The 26,118-nt window shown below is 45.5% G+C and overlaps 1 protein-coding gene across 4 annotated transcripts in view; it reads right to left on the bottom strand.

Moving 5' to 3' along the window:
• Nucleotides 1-26,118, bottom strand: part of ABCA5 (ATP binding cassette subfamily A member 5) — a 63,759-nt gene that overhangs the window by 14,534 nt on the left and 23,107 nt on the right. For all 4 annotated transcript variants that reach the window (XM_068151166.1, XM_068151167.1, XM_068151165.1 and 1 more), the window contains 19 exons: nucleotides 25,702-25,931; nucleotides 24,076-24,217; nucleotides 22,811-22,999; nucleotides 22,322-22,469; nucleotides 21,508-21,676; nucleotides 19,900-19,958; nucleotides 19,234-19,344; nucleotides 18,271-18,446; nucleotides 17,221-17,340; nucleotides 15,958-16,096; nucleotides 15,523-15,613; nucleotides 14,986-15,125; nucleotides 12,670-12,789; nucleotides 11,340-11,541; nucleotides 10,921-11,090; nucleotides 9,997-10,130; nucleotides 8,247-8,384; nucleotides 7,824-7,937; nucleotides 7,297-7,467 (listed from right to left, as the gene is read on the bottom strand). In XM_068151166.1, coding sequence (XP_068007267.1) covers nucleotides 7,297-7,467; nucleotides 7,824-7,937; nucleotides 8,247-8,384; nucleotides 9,997-10,130; nucleotides 10,921-11,090; nucleotides 11,340-11,541; nucleotides 12,670-12,789; nucleotides 14,986-15,125; nucleotides 15,523-15,613; nucleotides 15,958-16,096; nucleotides 17,221-17,340; nucleotides 18,271-18,446; nucleotides 19,234-19,344; nucleotides 19,900-19,958; nucleotides 21,508-21,676; nucleotides 22,322-22,469; nucleotides 22,811-22,999; nucleotides 24,076-24,217; nucleotides 25,702-25,931 — 2,763 coding nt within the window. The remainder of the gene's footprint in view (nucleotides 1-7,296; nucleotides 7,468-7,823; nucleotides 7,938-8,246; nucleotides 8,385-9,996; nucleotides 10,131-10,920; nucleotides 11,091-11,339; nucleotides 11,542-12,669; nucleotides 12,790-14,985; nucleotides 15,126-15,522; nucleotides 15,614-15,957; nucleotides 16,097-17,220; nucleotides 17,341-18,270; nucleotides 18,447-19,233; nucleotides 19,345-19,899; nucleotides 19,959-21,507; nucleotides 21,677-22,321; nucleotides 22,470-22,810; nucleotides 23,000-24,075; nucleotides 24,218-25,701; nucleotides 25,932-26,118) is intronic.

Below are 26,118 nucleotides of genomic sequence, written 5' to 3' on the forward strand. Positions count from 1 at the left end.
TTTTTTTTTCCCTTTCCCTTCAATTTTTTTTCCCTTTTACTTTACAAAGGGGGAAGGGAGGAGGCTTCTCAGCCTTATCCTTCCATCCCACCACATTTTTTTATTGGCGTACCCAACGTGCGGCAGATAATTAGTTTAATTTATTACTTGATTGATTTAGTGTTTTCTAGCTGAATTAGCAAACATGAAGGTATTGTGGTTTGTGGAGCGATTATTCTTTTCAATTTTTGGGGCTCTGATTTACAGATATTGTTTGGGTTTGATTTTGGATTACCTGGGTAAATATTTGGTGCGGACAATTTATATGTGGGTTATGTATAGAGTTAAATCATGGTATGGAAAATGTATTAATTTATTATGGCCAGTGAGATACAGGAATGTTACCTCCACCACTCTCCCAATTGAGATAAAGGGTTTTAAGATTCCGCCGGAGGAGACAGTAACTTTAGGTGATGCCTGGGATCCAAAAGTGATTTATTTGATGTGTATAAATCTGTTGCTGGTGATGGTAATTGCATATTTACTGTTCTCTCTGCGGCGAGAGAGAAAGGTGTCCAGAGCTTGTTTTGTTATTAAAACTAGATCAAAAAGGAAACGCCGTGGCTCTCGATCAGTCCCAGAGTCATCTAGTGACGAGGACTGTGGAGAACCCGTGTCAGTTAAAAAGAAGGCTAAAAAGTTAATTGGTAAAGCAGCTCTAAATGACTTTGCTGATTCTAGCAAGCAGCCAAGGGCATCGGCTGGTATCAACATGGCACCTACTCCTTCTCCCACTCCTTCTCCTTCTTCTTCTTCTCCGTCGGCCATTAATGGAGCAACGTCACTTCCACCCACTCCCTCGGTGGGACCGGAAGTCACTGCCCCAGCAGCTGATTTATCTCAGGACCTGTCAGCTTCCATTAAGGTGGCTGTAAATTCGAACACAGCTCCAGTTAAGGTGGCTCCTTTAAAGACTAGAGCTGGAAAGGGCAAAGATGGAGAAGAAGAAGAGGAGACTGATCCTGGTGAGGGGCCCTCTACTCTAAAAGATCCTGCTCAGAAGGAAGAGAAGGTTTGTTTTAAAGATCTAGCTAACCTAGTGAGATCAAAGCAGGATAGAGATGAAGCTAGGAAGGCAGCTGGCAAAGGTGGTTCTCAGCTTAAAGAGATCCTTAGGAGAATGACAGCAGGATTTTACGGACAAAGAATTCAGGGAGATGAAGATGAAGATGATATTACGGACTGTTCGTCACCACGGGAGGAATTGCGAAATGTCCGTAAAGATTTCACCAGGGCAGATAAGGAGCCAGTTCTAGCTTGGCTTAGTAGGTGTTATGATACAGGTGCTTCAGCTCTAACAGTTGGAGACAAGTCAGCAGCTCAGTTAGGAACTCTCTCAAGGGACAATGGAATAGATAGACATCTAGGCGAAGCTCTCGGCAAGGTTAATCTGTGGATACGCCTTTTAATAGCGGTTGCCCTGAGATACCCTTCCCGAGATGATCTTCCATGGAATCCTAAACCCTGGACTACCATAGATGAGGGAATTAAGCGCTTGAGAGAATTTGCTGTTAGAGAGCTACTCTATGGTGAACATGAAACTCTGAATCCTGATGACATTCCTGTGGGTATTGGTCTTGCTAAAAAGATCATCAAACTTGCTCCTTCTAATTATGCAAACATTCTGGCAAGCAGAATTGTGTCAAGAAGTTATGGTGGAGCTTCTCCCACGGTTGGCCAATTCAGTGATCAAATGAGACAATTGGAGGATAGCATGACACGTGGTTCTTTGGTTTCGGCCATTAAAACTATGTCTGGTGATATTCAGAATTGCATAAGAGAGTTAAAAGATTCCATATACCAATTGGCACAGAAGGATAACTTCAATTCTTCCTCCAGGTGGGTACAAGTTTCATCTGTGAGGAATACACGTCCTCCAAGGAGGTCATTCCAAAACAGGACATTCCAAAACAGGTCATTCCAAAACAGACCACCAAGGCAATCACGTAGAACTATTTGGATAACTCTGCGTGATCAGTTTGGTGAGAACATGAACCGCTGGGATGGCCAACCAACTTCTAATCTTTTCAGGAGACTGAGGGAATTGCAAAGTGGCAGAACCCAAGGTAGCAATACCAGAAGGGTAGCTGTTACTTCCACAGTTCCCCAGAACAACTCTTATGGCTCCAACAGTGGCTCCAGTTATAACATGCAAAGTTATAACCCTGCACAATATGTGCAATGCACATGTGCGCATGTTCCCCATAACTAGGGGTGCCCTGCCTCCCGCCAGGGGGAGGAGAGGGATAACAGAGATAACAGAATCTATTGGGATGTGTACATCCAGTGGCCTGGCACTTCACAATTTCGGAAGTACAGGGCCTTGGTTGACACAGGAGCTCAGTGCACCATAATACCATCAAATTATCAGGGATCGGAGTCTATAACTATTCTGGGAGTCACTGGTGGATCTCAAGAGTTAAGTAAGGTAGAGGTTAATATAAGTCTAACTGGTAAACAATGGAGGAAGCATACAGTTGTGACCGGACCTGATGCACCTTGTATTTTGGGAATTGATTTTCTGAGAGAAGGGCGTTTCAAAGACCCTAGAGGTTACAAATGGGCTTTTGGAGTAGCTTCAATAGAAATTGATGGACAAAAATTGAAGCTGTCTGCCAGACCCGAACTTTCTGATGAATCTGCAGTTGTGGGACAACATAAGATACAGGACATTAAATTGCCGGTTGCTTCTCAGACTGTGCATCACAGGCAATACAGAACCAACCGTGACTCTTTGTTGCCCATTCAGAATCTGATTCGTCAGTTGGAAAGTCAGAAAGTCGTCAGCAAAACTCATTCGCCTTTCAACAGTCCAGTGTGGCCTGTGCGGAAGCAGAATGGAGACTGGCGTCTGACAGTAGACTACCGAGCCCTAAATGAAGTGACACCGCCCATGAGTGCAGCAGTGCCAGACATGATGGAGCTACAGTATGAGCTGGAATCCAAAGAGGCCAAATGGTATGCTACCATAGACATTGCTAATGCATTTTTCTCTATTCCCGTAGCAGAGGAATGCAGGCCTCAGTTTGCTTTCACCTGGAGAGGAATCCAGTACACTTTCAACAGGCTGCCAATGGGCTGGATCCACAGCTCAAGCATCTGTCATGCAGTGATCCACGATGCTCTGGAGAAAGGTGGTGCTCCAGAACACATCCAGTTCATCGATGACATCATCGTCTGGGGCAAAACTGCTGAGGAAGTCTTCGAGAAAGGTAACAAAATCATTGACATTCTTCTGAATGCAGGTTTTGCCATCAAGCGAGACAAAGTGAAAGGACCTACCACAGAGATTCAATTTCTGGGAGTGAAGTGGCAGGATGGACGCCGACACATTCCAGTGGATGTGGTAAATAGAGTCTCTACCATGGCAAGTCCCACAAATAAGCAAGAGACCCTACGTTTCTTGGGGATAGTGGGATTTTGGAGACTGCACATTCCTGGATACAGTCAGATTGTGAAACCTCTGTATGATGTGACTCGAAAGAGAAACCATTTCCACTGGGGACCTGAACAGCAAGCAGCCTTTGACCAGATAAAGCAAGAGGTAATTCAAGCAATGGGTCTGGGACCAGTCCGAGATGGTCCAGACATTAAGAACATTTTGTACACGGCTGCGAGTGACAATGGTCCAACCTGGTGCTTGTGGCAAAAAGCTCCAGGTGAGACACGTGGACGACCTCTTGGTTTCTGGAGTCGAGGTTACAGAGGTTCAGAGGCTAACTATACTCCAACAGAGAAAGAAATCTTAGCTGCCTATGAAGGAGTAAAAGCATCTTCTGAAGTGATTGGAACTGAATCACAACTTCTTCTAGCTCCCAGATTACCAGTTTTAAATTGGATGTTCAAAGGCAAAGGATCCACACCACATCATGCCACAGACTCAACCTGGTCCAAGTGGATGGCTCTGATAACACAGAGAGCTCGAATGGGAAATCTTGAAAGACCTGGTCTAGTGGAGGTGATCTCAAGTTGGCCTGAAGGCATCAACTGTGCTAAACCTCCAGAGGAGAAAGTAACTCGTGCTGAGGAAGCTCCTCCTTACAATGACCTTTCTGATGATGAAAAGAAATACGCTTTGTTCACAGACGGTTCCTGTCGTCTTGTTGGAAACAAGCGAAGGTGGAAGTCTGCAGTGTGGAGTCCAACACGCCGAGTTGCAGAGGCGAGAGATGGAGAAGGAGAATCCAGTCAGTTCGCAGAGGTAAAAGCTGTCCAGCTAGCTCTCGACGTGGCTGAACGTGAGAGATGGCCAAAGCTTTATCTCTACACCGACTCATGGATGGTAGCCAATGCTCTATGGGGTTGGCTAAAGAACTGGAAGAAGAGTGGTTGGCAGAGAAAAGGAAAGCCCATTTGGGCAGCTGACCTGTGGCAGGACATTGCTGATCGAATCGAGAGAATTCCAGTGAAAGTGAGACACATCGATGCTCACATTCCTAAGAGCAAAGCTACTGAGGAACAACAACACAACCATCAGGCAGATCTAGCTGCAAGAGTTTCTCAAGTAGACATGGACTCTAATCTTGATCTCGACTGGAAACACCGAGGGGAGATATTCTTAGCTCGGTGGGCTCACGATTCGTCAGGACATCAAGGCAGAGATGCAACATACCAATGGGCTCGTGACAGATCCATAGACATTTCCATGGATGCTATCACACAAGTCATCCATGACTGTGACATTTGTGCTGCTATTAAGCAGGCAAAACGACTTAAACCCTTGTGGTATGGTGACAGGTGGTCCAAGTACAAGTATGGTGAAGCTTGGCAGATTGACTACATCACTCTACCACGTTCTCGTTCTGGTAAGCAATACGTGCTTACTATGGTAGAGGCAAACACTGGATGGTTGGAAACTTATCCAGTTCCACATGGAACTGCACGCAACACCATTCTCGGTCTGGAGAGACAAATCCTGTGGAGACACGGAACTCCAGAGAGGATTGAGTCAGACAACGGAACTCATTTCAAGAACAACCTTGTAAAGAGCTGGGCAAAAGAGCACGGTATTGAGTGGATATTCCACATTCCCTACTATGCACCAGCTTCAGGGAAGATTGAACGCTACAACGGTTTGTTGAAGACCACTCTCAAAGCCATGGGAGGTGGATCTTTGAAAAACTGGGAAAAACATTTAGCACAAGCAACCTGGCTGGTAAATAGTAGAGGTTCAGTGAACCGAGCTGGACCTGTACATTCAGATTTGCTACGGAAAGTGGAAGGTGATAGAGTTCCTGTTGTTAGAGAAAAGAATTTGTTAGGTAAAACTGTTTGGGTATTTTCACCCTCAGGAGAGGCTAAACCTGTCCGAGGGGTGGTTTCAGCTGAAGGTCCGGGTCACACTTATTGGGTAATGCAAGAGAATGGTGAAATTCAGTGTATTCCACAAAGAAATTTAACTTTAGCTGAAAGAGGTTAACTTTGAACTGCTGTACAGCTACATCGCGTCCAAAGGAAGAACCAACGAGACATCTACGGTGCACGAACCCTGAGATCCCTGAGAGCCCTGAGTCAACTAAGAGACCCTGAGATTTCCCTGTTTCCCTTTTCTTCGCTTCGTCGGTGAAGAAATGAACTGTTTTCCATTTTTTCTCATTTTCTGATTTTCCTGGACTTTTGAATCATCTACATCTGAGCATAGCCGGAATGGACTATGAACTTTACTCACGAACTGTAAATATCGTTTTGGATTAGATGGACAGTATGAACAACCAATGAAATTGTTTAGAAGGGGTGGACTGTGGCCGGTTGACGTTGCCCCCTTAAGAAAGGGAATATGGTGGACGGAAGTTGGTAAACGGAAGGAATAGTCTAAACTAATTTCATTGGACGAGTGGGAGGAAGCACTTCTGAGCTGGGACTATACTGGACATTTCCAGCACTTCTCAGTCAGTCTTGCTTCCGCCTCTTCTTCAGGCAACAGCTTTCTGTCCTGGGTTTTCTGCCAACGCCTCGGCCTTGAAAACCAGATAACAGGCCTGTATACTAACTCCCTTCCAATTAACACGAACTGCTTCTAACTTTTTTTTTCCTCTCTTCTCTTTCTCTTTCTATCCCATTCTGGGGAAAGGGGGGGAAGAGAGGGGAGAGCGGAGGTGGGGGACCCCTCTCTGCCGAGGGGGGCACTCTCATTTCTGTGTTACTCTGTTGTATATCTTTGTATATATTGTAGATATTGTAAATTTGTAAATAATCCCCTGCAAACCCTACATCGCTTTGTAAATATAGCTCCACTGCTTTGCTAATTCAGCTTGCGAGTTTTTTTTTCCCTTTCCCTTCAATTTTTTTTCCCTTTTACCTTACAAGGGGGAAGGGAGGAGGCTTCTCAGCCTTATCCTTCCATCCCACCACAACCAGTAGAGAACCAGCCCTGCAGTACAATGGTCACATCCCAAACCTGATTAACTCAGAGCTGCTGGCCACACAGCTTGGAAAAATCTGATTCTTCTCCATTACTGCCAATATCTCAGGGAAGCCAGCTCTGAATATCAAAGAGATGAAGACTTGTAGTCTCTTCAATGTAATCACATGCTGCAGTTCATTGCAGAGCTGGTCTGTGTTCAAAGTCACTGCAACCTTGTTGTTCACAGCGTGTCGATGTAAATGGAGTAATTATCAACTGGCAGCAAAGAGCACACAGCAGCCTGAGCAAGCAGGGAAAGGAAGGGCTGAGCATTTCCTTGCAAGACCCTGGTATTTTAAAGCTCCAGTTTATTCCAGTTCTCTATGAAACTAAAATCTGAATGGTTTTGCCCATGAAAAGTTGTACTAGTTTGCCTTTGGTGCAGTTTCCATTGCAGCAGTTTTAATCAGGCATTTTTGTGTATATCACAGAATGAAGGGGACTGGAAGGGACCTCTGCAGACCATCCAGTCCAACCCCCTTGCCAGAGCAGGATCACCTACAGCAGGTTACACAGGACAGTGTTCAGGTAGGTTTGGAATGACTCCAGAGATGAAGACTTTCCCACCTCTCTGAGCAGCCTGTTCCAGTGCTCTAGCACCCTCAAAGTGAAGAAGTTCCTCCTGATGTTTAGATAGAACTGCCTACATGCAAGTTTTTGCCCATTGTCTGTTGTCCTGTCACTGGGCACCACTGAAAAAACATTGGCCCCATGCTCCTGACACCCACCCTTTAGGTATTGATCAGAACTGATAAGATCAGTTGAAAAGGTTTCTGCTAAACCACCTAAGAATAAACACTTGTAGAAACCAACCTAACCATGCTCTCCCAACCCCACATGTGCTCCAGACTCACCACGGCAAGGAACTTGCCCACATAGAAATAAACACCGTAGTGGAAGGCAAAGAGGCTACCAATCATCAGGACAAGGATGGAGAAGAAGAGTGGGAGGTCGACAACAGCCTGCCCAGTCCAGTAAGCAGAGGGATAAAGCCCTGCAATCTTCAGCTGTGTGTAGGCTTTGATCTGCACAGGGAAAGGAGATGCAGTGCTAATTAAATGTTTATTAAAATAAACATGATGTTCATCATGCCCAGTGTGGACAGGATCAGTTTTTTTCTCTTCTATCACACTGCTTTTAACACTGACATGGCCACAGGGTGGCACCCAGTTAGTGCCAAAGAAGCAGAAAGGCATTTCCATGGAAAGCAAAAGGGCTTGTCCCAAATCCGCTCTACCTGCAGCAGCCAAGAGCAGTCACACCCAGGCTGCTGTGCCCTACACCTCTCACAGCAGAAGGTGCTGTTTGAAACACCTCTGAAAAACTTCCCTCAGATGCCAAAACTCTTCTGCAGCCTCTGAATCAACACCTGGGAGTTTACCTTATGGTTTTCTGCATTGTCCATGGCAAAGTAGGGAGGCATTCCAGTAATGATGATTCCCAGCAGCACAGCTTCAAAATAGATCTCCAGTCTGAAAATGGTGTCTGGAAGATTCTGAAATACAAATCAGATTCTGTGCAGTCTCTTCCACCAGCTCTAGAACAAAAAAATCCCAGCACCTTTCAAGTACACTTCTCAAAGGTCCATACCACCGAGGACTTCCTCTGTGGATTTGAGCTATTGGGACCCAATGCTTCCTAACCGCACTGAGTGGAGCACAGACTTGCTGCTGCAGCCAGTCCCAAACAGCCTCTCCATCTACAGTGTGGTTTTGCAGCCCCCTCCCCCCCTCAGCTCAGGGATGCTGTCAACCCCTCTGTGTCCTCAGGTGTTTTCTGTTGTGCAGCCCCAGGTGCTCCTCACCTGAACAAAGGGGTTGCTCCAGATGTGAATGCTCTCAGTCACGTTGAGGTTGCGCAGAAGCAGGTTGCTGACAATGTTCATCAGAACAGGCAGGGAGTGCACCATGGTGCTGTTGAACACGAGTGCGAAAAAATAGCTCTGGAGAGGAGAGGAGGTGCTGTGTTAATTCTTCTGCATGCAGGGTAATCATAGATTGGTCTGGGTTGGAAGGGACCTCCAAAACTCCTCCACTCCAAACTTCTCTGCAGTCAGCAGGGACATCCTCAAGCACATGAGGTTGCCTGTTGAACCTCATCTTGAGTATCTCCAGGGCCCCAACTACCTCCCTTGGTAACCCGTTCCAGTGTCCCACCACCCTCATGCTAAAGAGCTCATTCCTAATATCCAGTCTTCTCTAGTTTGAAATCACTGCCTCTTGTCCTATCATTCCAGGCCTTGGGAAGCAGTCCCTCTCCCTGGGAGAGTTCTCCTACAGACTTCCTGAACACTGGGGAAAAAAATCTTTGAATAATAGAGTTTGCTTTGCAGGAAAGCTCTAGGCTGCTCAGAGTGGCTATAATAAAACCCAATTCAGGAAAACATTGGTGCTCATAGATGAGAAGTTCTTAGGAATAAATTCCCAGAGTGCTTGATGCCACTGTGACACGATGACAAATGATGCTCCAGACAATTACAAGCTGAAAGACAAAACCCACACAATGCCCTGCACTTGGATGCTCTTGCTGGCGCATTTGAAAACCAGACAGGCAAAGCTTCACATGAGCTATTGGCTGCAGCGTCAACACCTGGCAATGAATAAAAATGGGAACAGGGCTGGCATCCTGCAAAGCAGTTCCTTTGCTGGAGATCAAATATGACCCCCACATTCAAATCTCTCCTTCACAGACCATACTGAAATGAACACACAATGCAAGGAACTCATTCTTCTTTAGTCAGAGTACCACAAAATTATACTTCTATCAGATTGTGTCACTCAGCCAACAGAAGTATGAAAAACCCCAACAATTCCTATGCCAGGTCTCTTGTGAAGTGAAATATTTCTCTTGGCTTTGGTAGGGAAGAAAAGGGGATGGAATTATTATTAGCCTACCACAAGTCTTATTATGGAAGAGCATAATGAACATTATGGCTGGAGCACCTCTCCTGTGAAGACAGGCTGGAAGAATTGGGGGTGTTCAGCCTGGAGAATAGAAGGCTCTTGGGGTGACCTTACAGGTGAGGGGGACCTGTAGGGGATCTGAAGGGGACCTACAGGAAGAACGAGGAAGGGCTGTTAAGAAGGGCTTGTAGGGATAGAATGAGGAGCTATAGTTTGAAACAGGAACAGAGTAGATTCACGTTGGACATTAGGAGGAAGTTCTGTGCAGTGAGAGTGGTGAAATACTGGAACAGGTTGCCCAGGGATGTGGTTGAGGCCCTGTCCCTGGAGACGTTCAAGATTAGACTCAATGTCGCCCTGGGCAGCCTCTAGTAGAAGAAATCCCTGCTGACTGCAGGAGGATTAGGCAAGATAAGACCTTTGAGAGTCCCCTCCAACACAATGCAATCTGCAAAAACATTTATTTTGATAACATTTCCATGCTGCTAATACAGGGGATCTTTGCAGGCCTCTTGTATAAGCAATAGGATAGGACATAGATTGATCATGTAACTCAATATGTTCCCTCTAGGCAGAGTACAACAAACCCAGCCCCCAATGCACCATGGGTCTCCTCTTTAGGACACAACCAAGCTGATCTGCCCATCTTACCTGCCTGGATTCAAGGTCAAACACATTCAAAGCTGCACTGTGAGGGGCAGCAGAGACATAATCACTGTCATTGAACATCTCCAGGAGTATGTTCATGCTCCCAAGGGAGCGGACAATGTCATTGATATCTGATTCTGGTGGAAGACAGAGAAAACAACATGATTACTCATCACCCCCTTGGAGTACTTTTACACTCAATTATTGATGTATTTTCTCACTGATACAACTCTTGTGATGAAAGATCACCAAGTCCTTGCACAAGCCCACCAAAAAGCCCTCTGCTGTTCTGGATGTGTTTTTGGCTTCCCACTCACAGCTTTCAAAGAATTCAAGACAAGTTTTTGGTTGTATACTCCAAGTAATTGATTTATGCAGCAGTGAGGAAGAGAAGCTGCCAACAAGCACTGTCAGGGTACTCAAACTTTCAGCTGCACGGAGAATTGCTAAGAGAGCAGGAAACCAGCAGCACTTTGACACACTGCCTGGAGAAATGAAGTTGTATCAAGCACCAATTCCCAACAGCTCAAAGAGGCTCATTTCTTTTGCTTGGGTTGATGCTACACATCTGTAAAACAACCTAAGTTGAAACAAACAAAAGGCATTTTCCAATATGTTTTGGAGGAGGATTTTAATGTTGATGTACCTAAAGGTCTTCCCAGCTCCTTCATCTTTCTGTTTCAAGACACAGTGAGGACAAGGATACCAGACATAGGAAGAGGAGGAACATCTCTGAAGCAAGGCCCACAGCACAAGGGATGGGTGCCCCTCACCCATCTCTGAGTACTTGGAACTCTTCATTTGGGTTAATTTCTATGAGCAAGATTGTCCCCAGCTCCAAAAGTATCACACACCATCCTTCCCCACCATGTGACTATGTTAAAGGGAGAGGTGGAGACAGGAGCCACCCCATCTCTGCTCTCCTACCTGTGGAGTTCTGCAGCAGGAGGCGACTCCTGTATTTGTGATAGTCCTCTCCAGGCTTCAGCAAGTACAAATCTGGGGAAAGTTTGATAGCAGCTACAGAATTTTTGATGACGTGGTGTATGAAAAACAACAGAATCTGAACTACAAGAAAAATCAGAAAAAGCAACAACCTGAAAGAAATAAAAGTTTCAGTTTTATTAAAGTTCAGTGAAAGCCTCCCCAGTTCACGTGCATGCTATCAAATTACATTCCTCACCCCCAAAAAGCTTCTATCCAACAGTGAGGAACACCTTCAGACTTAGTCTTTTTTAAATGCAACTCTGGGAAGAAAATTAATCACATTCTGCCCTCTCTCTGGTGTCATTCAAACAGGTCTGGAGGAGAATTGTGTCTACAAAGGAGAAAGCTCTGATACTTACATAACTCTCACACACTTGTTTTCCCTCTTCAGGCTAAGGAAATGAACTTTGGCTATGGTGGAAACCTGCTTCTTCCAGAGGGATGCATTGCTCATGGCTGGGGCCTTTGTCTCTGACAGCATAAGGAGGCTCTGCTCCATGTCATCGAGGGACTTTGTATCCATTTCATCCTGTGCTTGCTGGGCATTGAACACGCTGTAATCTGAGAGAGGGAGGAGGAAAACTCTGCAAGTGAGATGCTCTGCCACAGCTACGTGGTTGGAAATGGCAGGGCTGGATGGAGGAAGCTGGGTGACCATCGATTCCTGCCCACTGCTACTGCAGAAGCCATCTCACCCCAGTTATAGAAGACCTCTAAGATCATCAAGTCCAACCATCAACCCACCACCACCAAACCATGTCCTAAATTACCATGTCTGCACCTCTTTTTGGACATCTCTAGGGAGGGCAAGTCCACCACTTGCCTGAGCAGCTTGTAACAATGCCTGACAGTCTCTCAGCTTAACCCCAATGTCAATCCCTCTGATTTACTCCAAAGTTCTCAATGACAGAGACCTTTGGCAGACACTTAAGGAAAATGATGCAAATTTCTGCCACTCAGAAGGTGCAAATCTCCCCAAATTTCATTCCATTAGCCCACTTAGGCACCTGCATTATTCAGCACCAGCTGTTAAACCCTCTAACACCCACACAAAAACTTTGCAGAGCAGGGTAGCTGACTAGTCTGTGTCACACAGAAAGCTCTAGAAAGATTAAGAAAGCTTAAACTATTCAGTTGACATCAGAGGAACTCCTGAGTAATATGAAGTGGTCCCAAATGTTAATTTGAATTGAAAAGTAATTTAAAGGAGAGGAAGAGAGACAAGTCCAGCTACTTCAGCCTTAATTGCTGGCCACTAATATTGTTCATGCAGAAGGTTGGAGATAAATTTAATACTCTGCATATACCATTGCCTGAAAATCAGCTCCAATTAAGCAGAGTTTAAAAAGCTGCCCATAAAAAGGGCAAAGAAGTTAGAGGTAAGTATACAGGATGAAAAATTAATTACTGCAGAGACAGCTGGTAAAAAGCTTTTCCCCTGGATCCTCCCAGAATCACTCCAGCCTCAGCTCTCTGTGTGTGGTTTTCATGTGAACTATTTCAGAAGCCTGGAACACCCTGAGATCAAAGGAGCCCCAGGCTGCTGGACACACTGCTCTGCAAGAGGAGTTTTCATTCCTACCTCCAGAGCAAGACTCCTCCTGGCAGTGATGTGACATAGGCAAGTCCACACTAATTCACTAAATCAAATATGAATGAGAACAGGAAAACAGACACAGTCCACCCCACCTGCTTGATCAATCTCTGCCTCAACTTCCAGTTTCAGGTAGACATCCTCCAGTGTCGTCATGGAAACGCCATAGGTGATGACTCCCAAATGGGAATGAGTGTCCAGGTCAGAAAACAAACCTAGAGACAGAAATGAGACATTGTGGTTGCTCTAAAACAGGCTGACACCAGCTCCTGGGAGATCTTCAAACCGACCAGAGGCATCCATAGAACCTTCTGCATGGTAGAGAACAGCAGGTAACATGCAAATGTGGTTGCATAATTATGAAGACGCAAGTCACTTCAGAACCAAGGTTGGAAGAAGCTCCTTGTAGCACCAAACTTCTCAGCCTCTGTGGTTAGAGGAAATATTGAATGTTTACCTGAGGCTAACCACCTCAGCATCCTAAAACTGCTGGGCTCGCAGCTGCCTTCTGGCTGGCTGCGAGAATCTCTCTCCTGCACAGGGACTGCAGCACAGCCTCTTCTACCTAGATCCCTACCACCACACAGAGATTTTACAAAGTAAAACACTGTGTCTTTTTTATTTATATATACACACACTCATATATAAGCCCCCCCCATATATATATATGTGCAACCAGATCTATACAGATAGATCAACTGGGCAGCACACGCAACTGGGTGGCACACATATAATCATTCTGGCTGGAAAAGACTTTCAAGATCAAGTCCAATAATTCTCTAAGTCTTTCAAGCCTGCTGCTAAAATATGTCACTCAGCACCATAGCTACCTCGTTTAAACACCTCCAGGGATGTGGATTTAACCACCTCCCTAGGGAGCCTGCGTCAGTGGTTGAGAACCCTTTCATTGAAGTTTCTTCTAATATCTACCCTAAACTGCCCCTGGTGCAATCTGAGGTCATCTCCAATTGTTCTGTCATTTTTTACTAGGAAGATGAGACCAACTCCACCTTGCTACAACCTCTTTTCAGGGAGTTGTAGAGAAAAGATAGCTTGGAGGCCAACATTACATTCAGAGTGAGAGCATTTATTAGCACCTTAGGATAAAACCCACTATTTGGCTCTTGCCAGTTGTATGAAGTGAAAGACTTGACAAAACCAGGAGCTTCAGAGCCAAGGTCACACTGAAAGGAAGCACAAATGCAGAAAATGGGAAGAGCAGTTGGACACTCAGTGCTGTTCCTCAGATCTCCATGATTTCTTCTGCCCCAGTAGCTGAGGCATATTCCTAACCTTGGCTGCTTCTTAAAATAGTTCAGGGGAATGGATTCAACCTTGTATAAAGACTCCTGTCTCAGAAGTGCATGCAGTGGCTGATGAAGGTAAAGCTAATAAATAATTAACTGCTTAAAGAGTGGGGGAAAAAAAAAAAAACAGAAAACACTTATGAGCTGCATATTCCCATCTGTACTGATTCTCCCTGAGCCTTCCCAGAGCTCTAAGGACATTCTGTTGCTCCCATTTTCCCCTGGGAGGTGAACAAGAAGCCCTGAGCAGGACCCATCAGGTAATTGCTGCCATCTAGTGAAGCCAACACATCTGCTCCACCATCCTCTGAGGACTAAGGCAGTGTACTCTGAAGCTGACAACCAGGAGGATTGAAGATGAGAAAGGCCACAAAGATGATCAAGGGGCTGGAGCACCTCTCCTATGAGAGCAAGCTGAGAAAGTTGGGGTTGTTCAGCCTGGAGAAGAGAAGGTTCCAAGGAGCCCTTCTGGTGGCCTTTCAGTGCTTGAAGGGGGTCTGAAACTGAAAGGTCAGATTTAGAATCCTTCACTGTAAGGATGCTGAGACACTGGCAGAGGTTGACCATAAAGGTTGTGGATTTTCCCTTCCCTGGAAGTGTTCAAGGTCAGGTTGGATGTGGTTTTGAGCAACCTGATCTAGTTGATGGTCCCTGCCCATGGCAGGGGGATTGGAACTGGATGACCTTTAAGGTTCCTTCCAACCCAAACTGTTTTTTGTAGGACTTGGGGTCTTTCTGGCTTCCTGCTGGAGGCCAGCCCTGCTCATTGATACCTCTTCCAGAAGATGAAGCTTCTGCAGGACAAGAGGATTCTTGGACAAAATGATCTCTTCACTCTTCTGCTAAAAACATCTCCCCAGCACTTGCTGTCAGGTCCCCATACCCCTCTGTGACACACCACAGTCCCCCTGTGGAGGAGGCAACAAGGTCCTTGCATGCCCAAGAGAGACCTTACTGGCTGATCATCAGCCAAAGAAGGAATATCTGTAAAGCCACACAAAGGCAGAAGCAACAAAAGTAACAATGATTACAGGTGACAGCCATGCCTGATGGATTTCTCTTCCACAGCCACTCAGCCCTGCAGCACAACCAAAACATCAATACCTGCAAACTTGTCCATGTCCTTGAGTGGCAGGGTGTACACAAGCTGCTCATCATTCTCCTGGATCAGGCTGGCTGCAGGGATGTGCTGCCTTATCAGCGAGGTGGTGGCTTCTGTGTTGCAGTAGGCATCGATGTGCATGCTAAGGAAACACACAAGGAAGAGAAAAACTGAGTTTTCAAAGCTTGCTTTTCTCCTCACAGATGCACAGCATCACCCAATGGTGCGGGGTAGAAGGACCCTCTAAAGGTCATCTAGTCCAACCCCAGATGGGACAGCTGCAGCTAGAGCAGGTTGTTGAGAGCCCCATACAACCTGACCTGGAATGGTTCTAGGGATCCCCCCACCTAGCAACCTGGGCCAGCATCTCACCATCCTCAGTGTAAAAAAAATTCTTCCTTGTATCTCATCTAAATCTATAAGGAATCAGGAAACACATCAAACACTAAGTGTGAAGATGACAGAAGGCTCATTTTGGGGAACTCTCTCACAACAAATAAAGATCCATGGTGACATACAACAGGACACAGAAAGAATACCTCAGGCGGTAGCCAATTCCCCATTTGCTCTTGAGAAAGAGAGAAGATCCAAGGCATTTTAACATCCCCTGAGAGATCACTGCCTTACGATCTGGAAACAAACAAAATAAATCAAGAAGACCTTTTGACTCTGAAGATTGTTTGCCCCAAAAATCATAGAATGGTTTGGGTTGGAAGGGACCATAAAGATCATGATTCTATGAGCATCTAATTCCAACTGCCACCAAAGGCACCTCCCACCAGCCGAGGCTGCTTGAGGCTTCATCCAACCTGGTCTTGGGCACCTCCAGGGAGCAGGCATCCACAGCCTCCCTGGGCAACCTGTTCCAATTGATTATATATTTCAAATCAGAGTCTGAAATAGAGAAACATCACTTTTTGTTCTTCTTTGGACTGCCCCTGGACTAGTGCCCCTGGGGTGATGGCAGGACTCACCAGCAAGGATATCTGCCTCATCCATGAAGTGGGTGCTGAAGACAGTCACATGATTTGCTTTCCTGTTCTTCAGGAGGTTCCAGACGATGTGCCGTGAGCACGGATCCATCCCAGCCGTTGGCTCATCCAGCAGCAGAACCTGGGTGCAAAACCCAGAAGTGTTTGCAAAGCCAGGGACAAGGCACTGACCTCAGCAACTCCCACTTAAGGAGCAGACACTGGGCTCTGTGTTTGAAGCACACAGGATACCTCTTAGAGCAAGGAAGGCAGCCAGATGCAACTGTGCTTTGAACAAAGTCATCTCCTGCTGTGACAAATGGAAGAGTCACACAGTCACTTAGTGCCACAGCCTGGTTTATTCTGCTTCTAATGCAATTATGTGTAGCTATGGGTTGTCTCCTTTAAGTAAGGGATGGTTAAATGTACACAGATGCTTTTAAAATCCCACTGAACTGTCACACACATCATTTTGAAATGCAGATCTAAAAGCAGTTCCCATTCTTCTGGGCCAGAAGTAATAGACCTGCAACACAAAAGAGCTCTCTGGCTCTAACCCTGCTCCAAGTGCCTGGATGGCTTTGCAAGGACGGCCTCTGACAGTTTCATTGTTGGGGCCTAAATGTTACCTGCCAGAAATGACGCAACATTTGTCATGCTATTTGTTTCCCCAAGAGATAAATCCAGAGCTGCTGCCATCACCTAAGCCACTAACATCCTGAAGCATAAACATTCAGATTTTAATTGCTTAAGCCATACACAAAGAAACAATAATCAATGGATGCTCAAAGTAACAATTTCTGCACATTACATAGTATTAGCTGCATTAGTTGGTTGTGACAAAGGAATCATAGAATGATAGCTCCCAGAGCTTGTTGAGCCCAACCCCCCTGCCAGAGCGGGTTCACCTAGGGCTGGTCACACAGGAACACACTCAGATAGGTCTTGAAAGTCTCTAGAGAAGGAGGCTCCATGACTTCTCTGAGCAGCCTGTTATAGTGCTCTGTGACCCTCACAATAAGGAAGTTTCTCCTCATACTAAGATGGAACATCCTGTGTCCCAGTTTGTGCCCATTGCCCCTCTTCCCATCACAGGATGCCAGTGAAGAGAGATTGACCCCTTCTCCTTGACACATGTGCTTCAGATGTTTATAAATGTTAATAAGATCTCCTCTCAGTCTTCTCTTTTCCACACTGAAGAGCCCCAGACATCAGCCTTTAGGTGTACAAGTGACACTAAGTCAGGGCCATCTCCATCACACATACCTTTGGGTTTCCAAGAACAGCAACTCCCACCGAGAGCCTCCTCTTCTGCCCTCCACTCAATTTTTTAGCTTGGTTGTCTCTGATAGGCTGCATATCCAAATCCAACAACACTTTCTGCACCTTTAAAACATAAACACATTTATAAATCAATTAAAAAAATAAAATGCTATCATCTATTGTTTTAATTGATGACTAATAATTAACCTTCAAATTAACTATTCCTCTTTCACTCTGCTAACAAACCTCTACAGCCAGAGCAGGGACCTCAGCTCCAGCAAGCTGCAGAAGTTCAAAGGTGTCTTTGCTCAAACACAAATGGATTTTAAATGGTTTGAGAGGTTTGCTTTCCTAGGGAAAGCAGCAGTTTATTTTTGTGTAAATATCTGTCTGTATCTCTTTGCCTCCTGCACTGTAAAGTTATTCCCCTGCAAACCGGTCTGAAGGAAATACCTATGCAAGGGAGTTTGTGCTCTACAGGTGAAATGAATGTACAGAACCATAGAATGGTTTGGGTTGGAAAGGACCTTAAAGATCACTGGCCATTGGAACGGGCTGCCCAGGGAGGTGGTGGAATCAATATCACTGGAGGTGTTTAGGAAGAGACTGGATGGGGTGCTTGGTGCCACGGTTTAGTTGATTAGATAGTGTTGCATGATAGGTTGGACTCAATCTCAAAGGTCTTTTCCAACCTGGTTAATTCTATTCTATTTTATTCCATTCTATTCACCTAGTTCTACCCTCCTCTCTGATTGAGCAAGGCTCCATCCAACCTGGCTTTGAATACTTCCAGAGTTGGAGCCTCCGCGGCTTCTCTGGGCAACCTGCTTCAATGCCTTACCATCCTCATGGGGAAGAATTTCTTCCTGATCTCTTGAAGCCATTACCCCTTGTCCTGTCAGTACATACATTTGTACAAAGTCCCTCTCCAGCAGCCCTCTTCAAATCCTGAAAGGCTGCTCTAAGGTCTGCTTGGAGCCCTCTCTTCTCCGAGCTGGACAATCCCAACTCTCTCAGCCAATAAAAGACAACACCTGTGCCCAGTAGACTCACCTCTTGTATCAGATCATTCTGAGGGATTCCTTTAATTGCAGCAAAGATGGAGAGGTTCTCCTCCACAGTGAGGATATCAAAGTGTATGTCAGACTGGGGGCACACCCCCGTGATCTGCCGCACCTCAAGCATTTCATCGATTTCAGAGACTTTGTGCCCATAGACAGAGACAAAACCTAACAAGAAAAGTCAGGAGCAGTCAACTGAGAGGGGGTTTTCTTATCCAGCCAGACAGCACAACAACACGGACAAGAATCTAAAGTGGACTCTTTCAGACATTATCCACAGAAAATTTGGTGTGTCCCAAAATAACCACAAGGGTGAACAGCTTTGGTTTTCCAAAGTGGGGTGCTCTATGCCTCACAGAATGGCGAGGGTTGGAAGGGACCTCTGGAGATCCCCTATTCCAACTTCCCTGCTAAGGCAGGTTCACCTACATCAGGTTGCACAAGAACTTGTCCATGTGGGCTCTGAAAGTCTTCAGAGAAGGAGGCTCCACAACCTCTCTGGGAGGTCTGGTTCAGGGCTCCAGCACCCTCACAGCAAAGAGGTTTTTCCTGAAGTTCAAGCAAAACCTTCTGTGTTTGTGTCTATTTCTCTTTGTCTCACCACTGACCACTACTGAAAAGAGACCAGCCCCACACACACGGCCTTCACCCTTTAGACACTTCTATGTCTTGAGAAGATCCCCTCTCAGTCTGCTCTTTTCCAGGCTAAACAGCCTCAGCTCTCTCAGCCTCTCCATGTAAGAGAGATGCTTCAGTCCCCTCAGCATCTTTCTAGCACCCACTGGACTCTATCCAGTAGCTCCCTTTCCCTCTTGAACTGGGGAGCCCAGAACTGGACGCAGTACTCCACCTGTGGCCTCACTAGGGCAGCACAGAGGTGAAGAAGAACCTCTCTCAACCTGCTGGCCACACTGTTCATACTGCACCACCCTTCCCCCTACCCTCAGCAGCTCACCATCTGTGGGAGGACACAGCCCACACAGGATATTCATCAGTGTTGTCTTCCCAGTGCCACTGTGCCCGAGCAGAGCTGTGATCTGACCTTCATAGATGTCAAAGGATAAATCTGCTCCCCCAGGCAGGCGCAAGAGAAAGAGCAGATGTTAGTCATGAGCTCCTGGCACCCGGAGCCAGCTCCCAGCACAGAGGACAATTCAAATACTGACATATGGGGTATGCATTTATGCTCTGCTTGAGGGGGGCCACCTTACCTCCACACCCGGCATGGCACAGGACCCTGGGGCTGGGACAGTCCCTGCACCAGCTGCAGGGTGGCTGCATTTAAAAAGCCACACATGGAGACGAGACAAAAAGATCAGGGAGATGGGGCAGGGAAGATTCTGTCGCTAATGACAGGGGTAGAGGAGGAACAACTGGAACAATGTTAGCAACACCTTTAGTACTGGAAGGACTCCTCTTTTGGGGGGCACCATTTTAAACAAGATTACTGCCCAAGTGGTGAGAGGAGACACACACAAGCACCTCTGGCATTCATGCTCCAAGGTCCCACCCCACTCAAAGAAACCAAAAAAGCCCAAACTGAAACACAAAAGACCACTCAACAATTCAGCTATTGCTCCTCTGCATCTGACAAGCAGCTAAAAAGCTCAAATGTTCTTACTTCTGAGAGCCTCCACAGTTTCCCCCTTTTTCCTGAATGTTTTCTGAACACAGCTGATTCTGAAAGAAGACATGTCAGTTTAGCAACTCTTGGAGGATCCTCAGAGGTCATTGTGAATGAGCAACAGTCAGCACAACAAGACGACCACACTCAAGTGGCACGAGAAACATTTAAGACCCACGGAGATAAGTTAAGAGACAGGGCATCTTGTCACAAAACTTAGTCCATGTCCACTCTGGTATCAGAAAGCTTTTCCTTGTCACCTTCTAAGGTATTTCCTATGATGCCAGACTGAATTATTCCAAATCTTTGTTTCTTTCACATGGTAGAACAATGCACTAGTGGTTTCTCAAGTCAGAAAAGGGAACAGCTGCTCCCTGATAATTTCACAATACAAGAGAAGACTGAACAGACATGATAAGGAGAAATGGTGTTAGTAGAACAAAGATGTAATCACTGACAGCTCTTGATCAAAAATGGGCAAAAGAAAGCAGGCATCTCCCTCCAGGATGGATAAAATAAAAAAATCTTCCTTCCAGCCCCACTTTTCAAAATGGAAAAACCTGACCAGTTTGCCTGAAGGCACCATGTCAAGGATGCATTTTTGAAGCCTGGCCACCTAGAAAAATGAGGATGGAGAGTGCCAACCGGTGTGAATTGCATGGAGGAGAACTGGGTATGAAAGAAAACAAAGCCTGGATATGTAAAGACAACAAAATAGTGAGAAAATGATGGAAAGCCAGTGGAGGGACGCTGTGGAAAGACTCCAGATTGGATGAATAGTGCAAAAATGGCCACAATGTTCTCATGTGAACATCAGGATTGAAACTAGACACTTCAACCTATGGCAGATGCCCAAAGAGACATGGATAGCATGGACATAATGAAACTTGTTCTGGTCACTGAGCTCAAATACTTATTTGAGGCTAGTGGAGCCAGCTAGCAGGAGTGAAGATACAGTTCCCCAGCTCACATCAGGATGTGACACTGGTAAATTATGGAAATGAGAGCTAAAAAGATACTGGAAACAGTATCTGAGAGACACTAAAAACACATGACAGCCCAGGTGCAAGACAGCAGGTGACACAAAAGGCAGCATGGAAGATGAGAGCCTGGACATCTATTTCTCAGTTTGGCTTTACCCTCTTAGATACAGCAGATGGATAGAACTACCACTACGTTCTCCTCTGGTCTTTGAGAGGACACAACAGCCTCCCCACAAACCTAGAATTCAGCTTTTTCTTCTCAAAAATCTAAACCCTCCCAGAAGTGTAGACATTGTAACATCTGCAACCGCTTCCACCTCTCGTGGCCTCAGTGAAACAGAGGGGATGGAAATATCGGCTGGTTAGGAGAGAACACCAGCTGAAGGAACAGAAGCCACAAACAAAGCCTTCTCTTTGAGCTCAGTGATTTCTCCGTGGAGGGCATCCACATCGTTGATGATGGGGCTACCAGAAGTGTGTGTGTGTGGAGGGCTCTGCAATGCATACCATATGCTATTTGAATCCAACCAGCGGAGAACTAAGAGAGGTTTTTCAAACCACAGGTTGAAAACGTTTCAGAATCCAGGTGAACCTGCACATGGGGTAGGGGCAGGAATCATACCTGATGGCTTCTTTCCCCTGAAATTCAGAAGGCACAGGCTCCACTATCTCACTGAAACTTAAGCTGCCATTGATGCTGCTCTCGTACAGCTCCTTGTAATTTTTCCTGCGCTTCGACCAAAATGAGGGCTTCAGGAAGAAAAACGGCGTGCGGCGCAGCCCAAACTCCCCTGGACAGCCATGGGAAAAAGAGAATTAGCTATCAGACTGGATATTAGAAGTTTCTTCACTGAAAGAGTGATCAGGCATTGCAACAGGCTGCACAGGGAAGTGGTAAAGTCCCCATCCCTGAATGGATTTAAAAGCCATGCAGATGCAGTGCTGAGGGACATGGTTCCGAGGTGACCTGGTCAGACATTGCAACAGGCTGCACAGGGAAGTGGTGGAGTCCCCATCCCTGAATGGATTTAAAAGCCGTGCAGATGCAGCACTGAGGGACATGGTTCCGAGGTGACCTGGTCAGACATTGCAACAGGCTGCACAGGGAAGTGGTAGAGTCCCCATCCCTGAATGGATTTAAAAGCCATGCAGATGCAGCGCTGAGGGACATGGTTCCGAGGTGACCTGGTCAGACATTGCAACAGGCTGCACAGGGAAGTGGTGGAGTCCCCATCCCTGAATGGATTTAAAAGCCATGCAGATGTCATGCTGAGGGATGTGGGTCAGTGGTGACCAGGTTGGACGTAAAGGTCTCTTCCAACCAAAATGATTCTATGATGCTACAAAATGTCAACCACCAGGGGAACCTGGGGGCTCAGGACTTCAGGAATTGGAGATGCTAGCACAGTTCAGTTCACTCGTTCTCCTGAACATACCTGGGATAACTTGATCAAGGTAGACAGCTACGAGCAGATAAAATATGCTATCCAGCACCAGCAAAATAAGAGAGATAAAGAGGGGGTAAGGACCACGAGTTAGATTTGAAAACGTTGCACCATCCTCATAATCTTCTAGATGCATGACCTGCCAAGAGAGACCAAGGGAGACATTACACACCAGCACTGAAGCAAACTTAGTAACAGGAGAAGGAAAAAAAAAAGTCATTAATGAAGAAGTGACTGAAACCACAGCAACGAGCACAAAGAACTCACAGTTGCTGGATGGTGCACTGCATCCTGTATGGTGTTAAATTGCCATGGGAAGCTGCTAAGATAGGGCTGGTTTCACCCCACCCCTCCATCATCAACAGTTAATTAAAAAATAACTATATTTAAGTCTATCTACATCAAGAACTGTTTCAAAATGCTGCAAGACACATGAGCACGATGAGGTTGCAATCATCCGAGGAGCAGAAGGTTACTTACCTGGGCGATACCAAGCAGGAAGCTGCACTGACACAAGGGGCTGAGAATCCACACAAAAGACTTAGGGAAATCTTCCAGCAGGACAATATTCAGGCCCACAAAACCAAAAGCCAGCGTGGCCAAGAACTCCACTATACCCACGTGCTTTGACTTTTTAAATAGAGGTGTCAGCATAAGTGCAAAGAACACCTAAGGACAGATGAAAAAGAGAGAAGGTATCATATTAAAAAATTAATAATACAGGGCATAGAAAAAATAAAGTAAAAAAGACCATAGCTTTACTTTTGCCTCTTCTCTTCACTATCAGGTGATAGAATGAGAGGAAATGGACTGAAATTGTTGGATATTAGGAAGAACTCCTTTACTGCAAGAGTGGTCAGGTGTTCAAAAAACACAAATATGGCACTTTGGGACATGGTTTACTGGCCATGGTGGTCTTAGGTTGATGGTTGGACTCAATGACCTTAGAGGTCTTTCCCAACCAAGAGGGTTCTATAATTCTATGATAATCATATTATTTTCCTTGTATAGTCACTACAGCACTCAGCCACATTTCCCTTTCAAACCATCAAAAGGGACAGACTTCCCAAAGGTAACAGAGAAAAATAATTCTAGAAGGGGAAAAAAAGGAGCTGAGGGTGCACATCCCCCTGGTCACTACCTCTTCTGTAAATGAGAGACAGTAAACAAGTAACTATGTCTGCACTGGCTGCTTATCAACTCAGAGGAGCAATCTGCCATCTAAATTACTTCTCTGGCTTTCCATTAGGCTTTTAACATTACACTATTTAATAGCAGCAAATGTGTAGAAGGCGACATGAGTTTGGTCATCAAAACAGTGCTGTGCAGTGTTTTCAGTTCAAAGATAGGTGATTATCAACTGAGGTATTTCAGTAAGGACAGATACTTCTCATAGTGACCATCAAGAGCTCTACAACATAAAAATCACAGAATGGTTTAGGTTGGAAGTGACCTTAAAGATCATCTAGTTTGAATCCCCTGCCATGGGCAGGGACACTTTCCACTAGACCTCATCGTTCCAGGGCCTTGAACATCTCCGGGAGAAGGCATCCACAACCTCCCTGGGCAACCTGTTCCAGAACACCCACATCCCAAACTGGAGTGGACCCTGGGAACAGGATGGAGACAGGGAAGACATCCACCACCATTTGGTCCTGCAGAAGCTATGATGAAATAGAACAAAACAACACAACATAACCAACAGGGATGGGAAAGCCAAATTCAAGAAGATCAGGAATACTTACTGAAGAGAGTCCATACAGGAAAAAAAGGAGAAATATGACAAAGGCACTGCTCTGGGGAAAGAGGGAAGAGGCCGTTGCGATCACCGCCATGAGAATGGACATGACAAAAATCAGGCTCATGTAAAGCAGCACCCAAGAAAGCCTAGGAGTGATAACAAAAAGTGGGGGGGAGGGGGGAAAGTCATTAAATTCCTACCCTGACTTATTTACACACAAAAATAGCTAAAACTGCCACTCTTTAATATTCCAGACAGCTGCACCAAGGGACGAGCTTGCAACAAAACAAGAGTCCCCAAATAAAAAGAGCTTTTGTAAACATCCCTCTAATTGTTCTCAGCATTAGAGCATACAAATCAATACCCACAGCATCAGAAAGATACACAATTAGATGATTCATTATTTTTTTTCCCCTTCTTTTTTTTTTGGGGGGGGGGGGGTGTTTTTAAACTTGCATAATTAATTCCCTGGTATAACCCAAAGATGGTAACCGAGCAGTAGGCTTCAATAATTAAAGAAATTCTATTTAAAATTTAATACATTAGTCATTCCAGTGGCTGGGCAGGGTAATAAAATCCTGTTCTTTTAAAAAAACAGAGCTGTGAGCAATGCTGACCCCAGGAGAGAAGGGCAGTTTGGGGACAGGTAGTAAAGAGAAAAACATAAAATGACCCAGCTTCCTCAGGAACAAGTTTCTGAGTTAGATTCAGTGGCCAACCAAAGCTGCATTACCAGTGTGCCTTTGTAGACTGCTCCCATTTCCCACTGGCTAAAGGAAAATGATGTTCTCCAGACCAGAGGTGCTCAGTGCCAAGGGGTGAGTAGGGACAGTGGACTAATTGTGGATGAGGAACTCAACTAATAAAGATTTGTCACCAAGGACTTGCCACAGATCCAGAGAGCTGACGGCCAGGAAAGAAAGAAACCAAAAGCAACCAGAAAGAACTAACCCAGACAATCCCAGGTGGCTGCTGTGGTGCAGCTAAAATGTGAAGGGGAAAGCTAAAGCTGAGTTTCTCTCTAGAACTATCAATGATTTCAAATTAGTGCATCTTCTCAGTTGGAAAAACAAAACAAAAATCACCACATTATATTGCACAGGACAATTTCCACCACAGTAAGGAATCAAATCAAACCCTGTCGCTTGGGCTGCTCTGTCCCATTGAAATTACAGAGTAAGATTCATTTAATTATGTGTGTGGGGAAACTGCTGCTGAGCTCTGAAGAGAGACTTTAGGTGAACTGTTGAGCTGCCAGAAAACAGGCACTGGGCCAAAAAAAAAAATTTAAACCCAGTCAAAACCCAAACTGCATTAAAATCTTACACATCATCACCTTTAATCCCTCAAAGCCTGGTGTAATTCTGCAGGCATAAACACAGGAGGATTGCTCTGGAATTTACTTATTCCAATACCCCCCTTTACAGCATCCTGTGAGCATCTCTATGTCAGATTTTACAGAGCATCTCACTTTTTTAGGCTGTTTGCAGTCCATCAGACTGAAAACCATTCCAATACTGGAGGATGGGATTGAGGAGGTATCCTAGAAAGCATTGGGGGTGGGTGGGTGTATATTTTGTTTATATATTTTGTATTTCTGTTATAAAGAAGAGGTCAAGCATTCACATACCAAAAGGCAGTGTCATGCAGTCCCAGTATTTTTAAGAACTCCTTTAACTTCCTCTCCTTTTCTGCCACAATGTGAATTGCCAAATAATATCCAAAAGGTGAGAAAGCAATCACTAGGTAAATTAAAATGATGGCACGAGGAAAATTATCTATTTCCACCACTGCAGCCTCTCCCATCACCACTGCTCTTGTCAATTCCAGTTGTTCCCAAACTGATTGATTAGTCTTCAGCTAGAAGGAAGAGAAGTCAGAGTTATTTTTCCATCATTCCTCATTTCACAGCCCTATCCCACCCCACAGCAGTGATCCCAGCACAGCCACATATTCCAGCACTGTGCTGTCTGATCTACATCCAGGAGAGCTCTGGAGTGCCCTAAACCTTACTGTCCCCAAATCCAAACCTAAAAGCACAGAAAGT

The sequence above is a fragment of the Melanerpes formicivorus genome, unplaced genomic scaffold (genome assembly GCF_026170545.1).
Source record: "Melanerpes formicivorus ecotype bairdi unplaced genomic scaffold, bMelFor1.0.p_v2 SCAF_21, whole genome shotgun sequence".
Classification (NCBI taxonomy): Eukaryota; Metazoa; Chordata; class Aves; order Piciformes; family Picidae; genus Melanerpes; species Melanerpes formicivorus.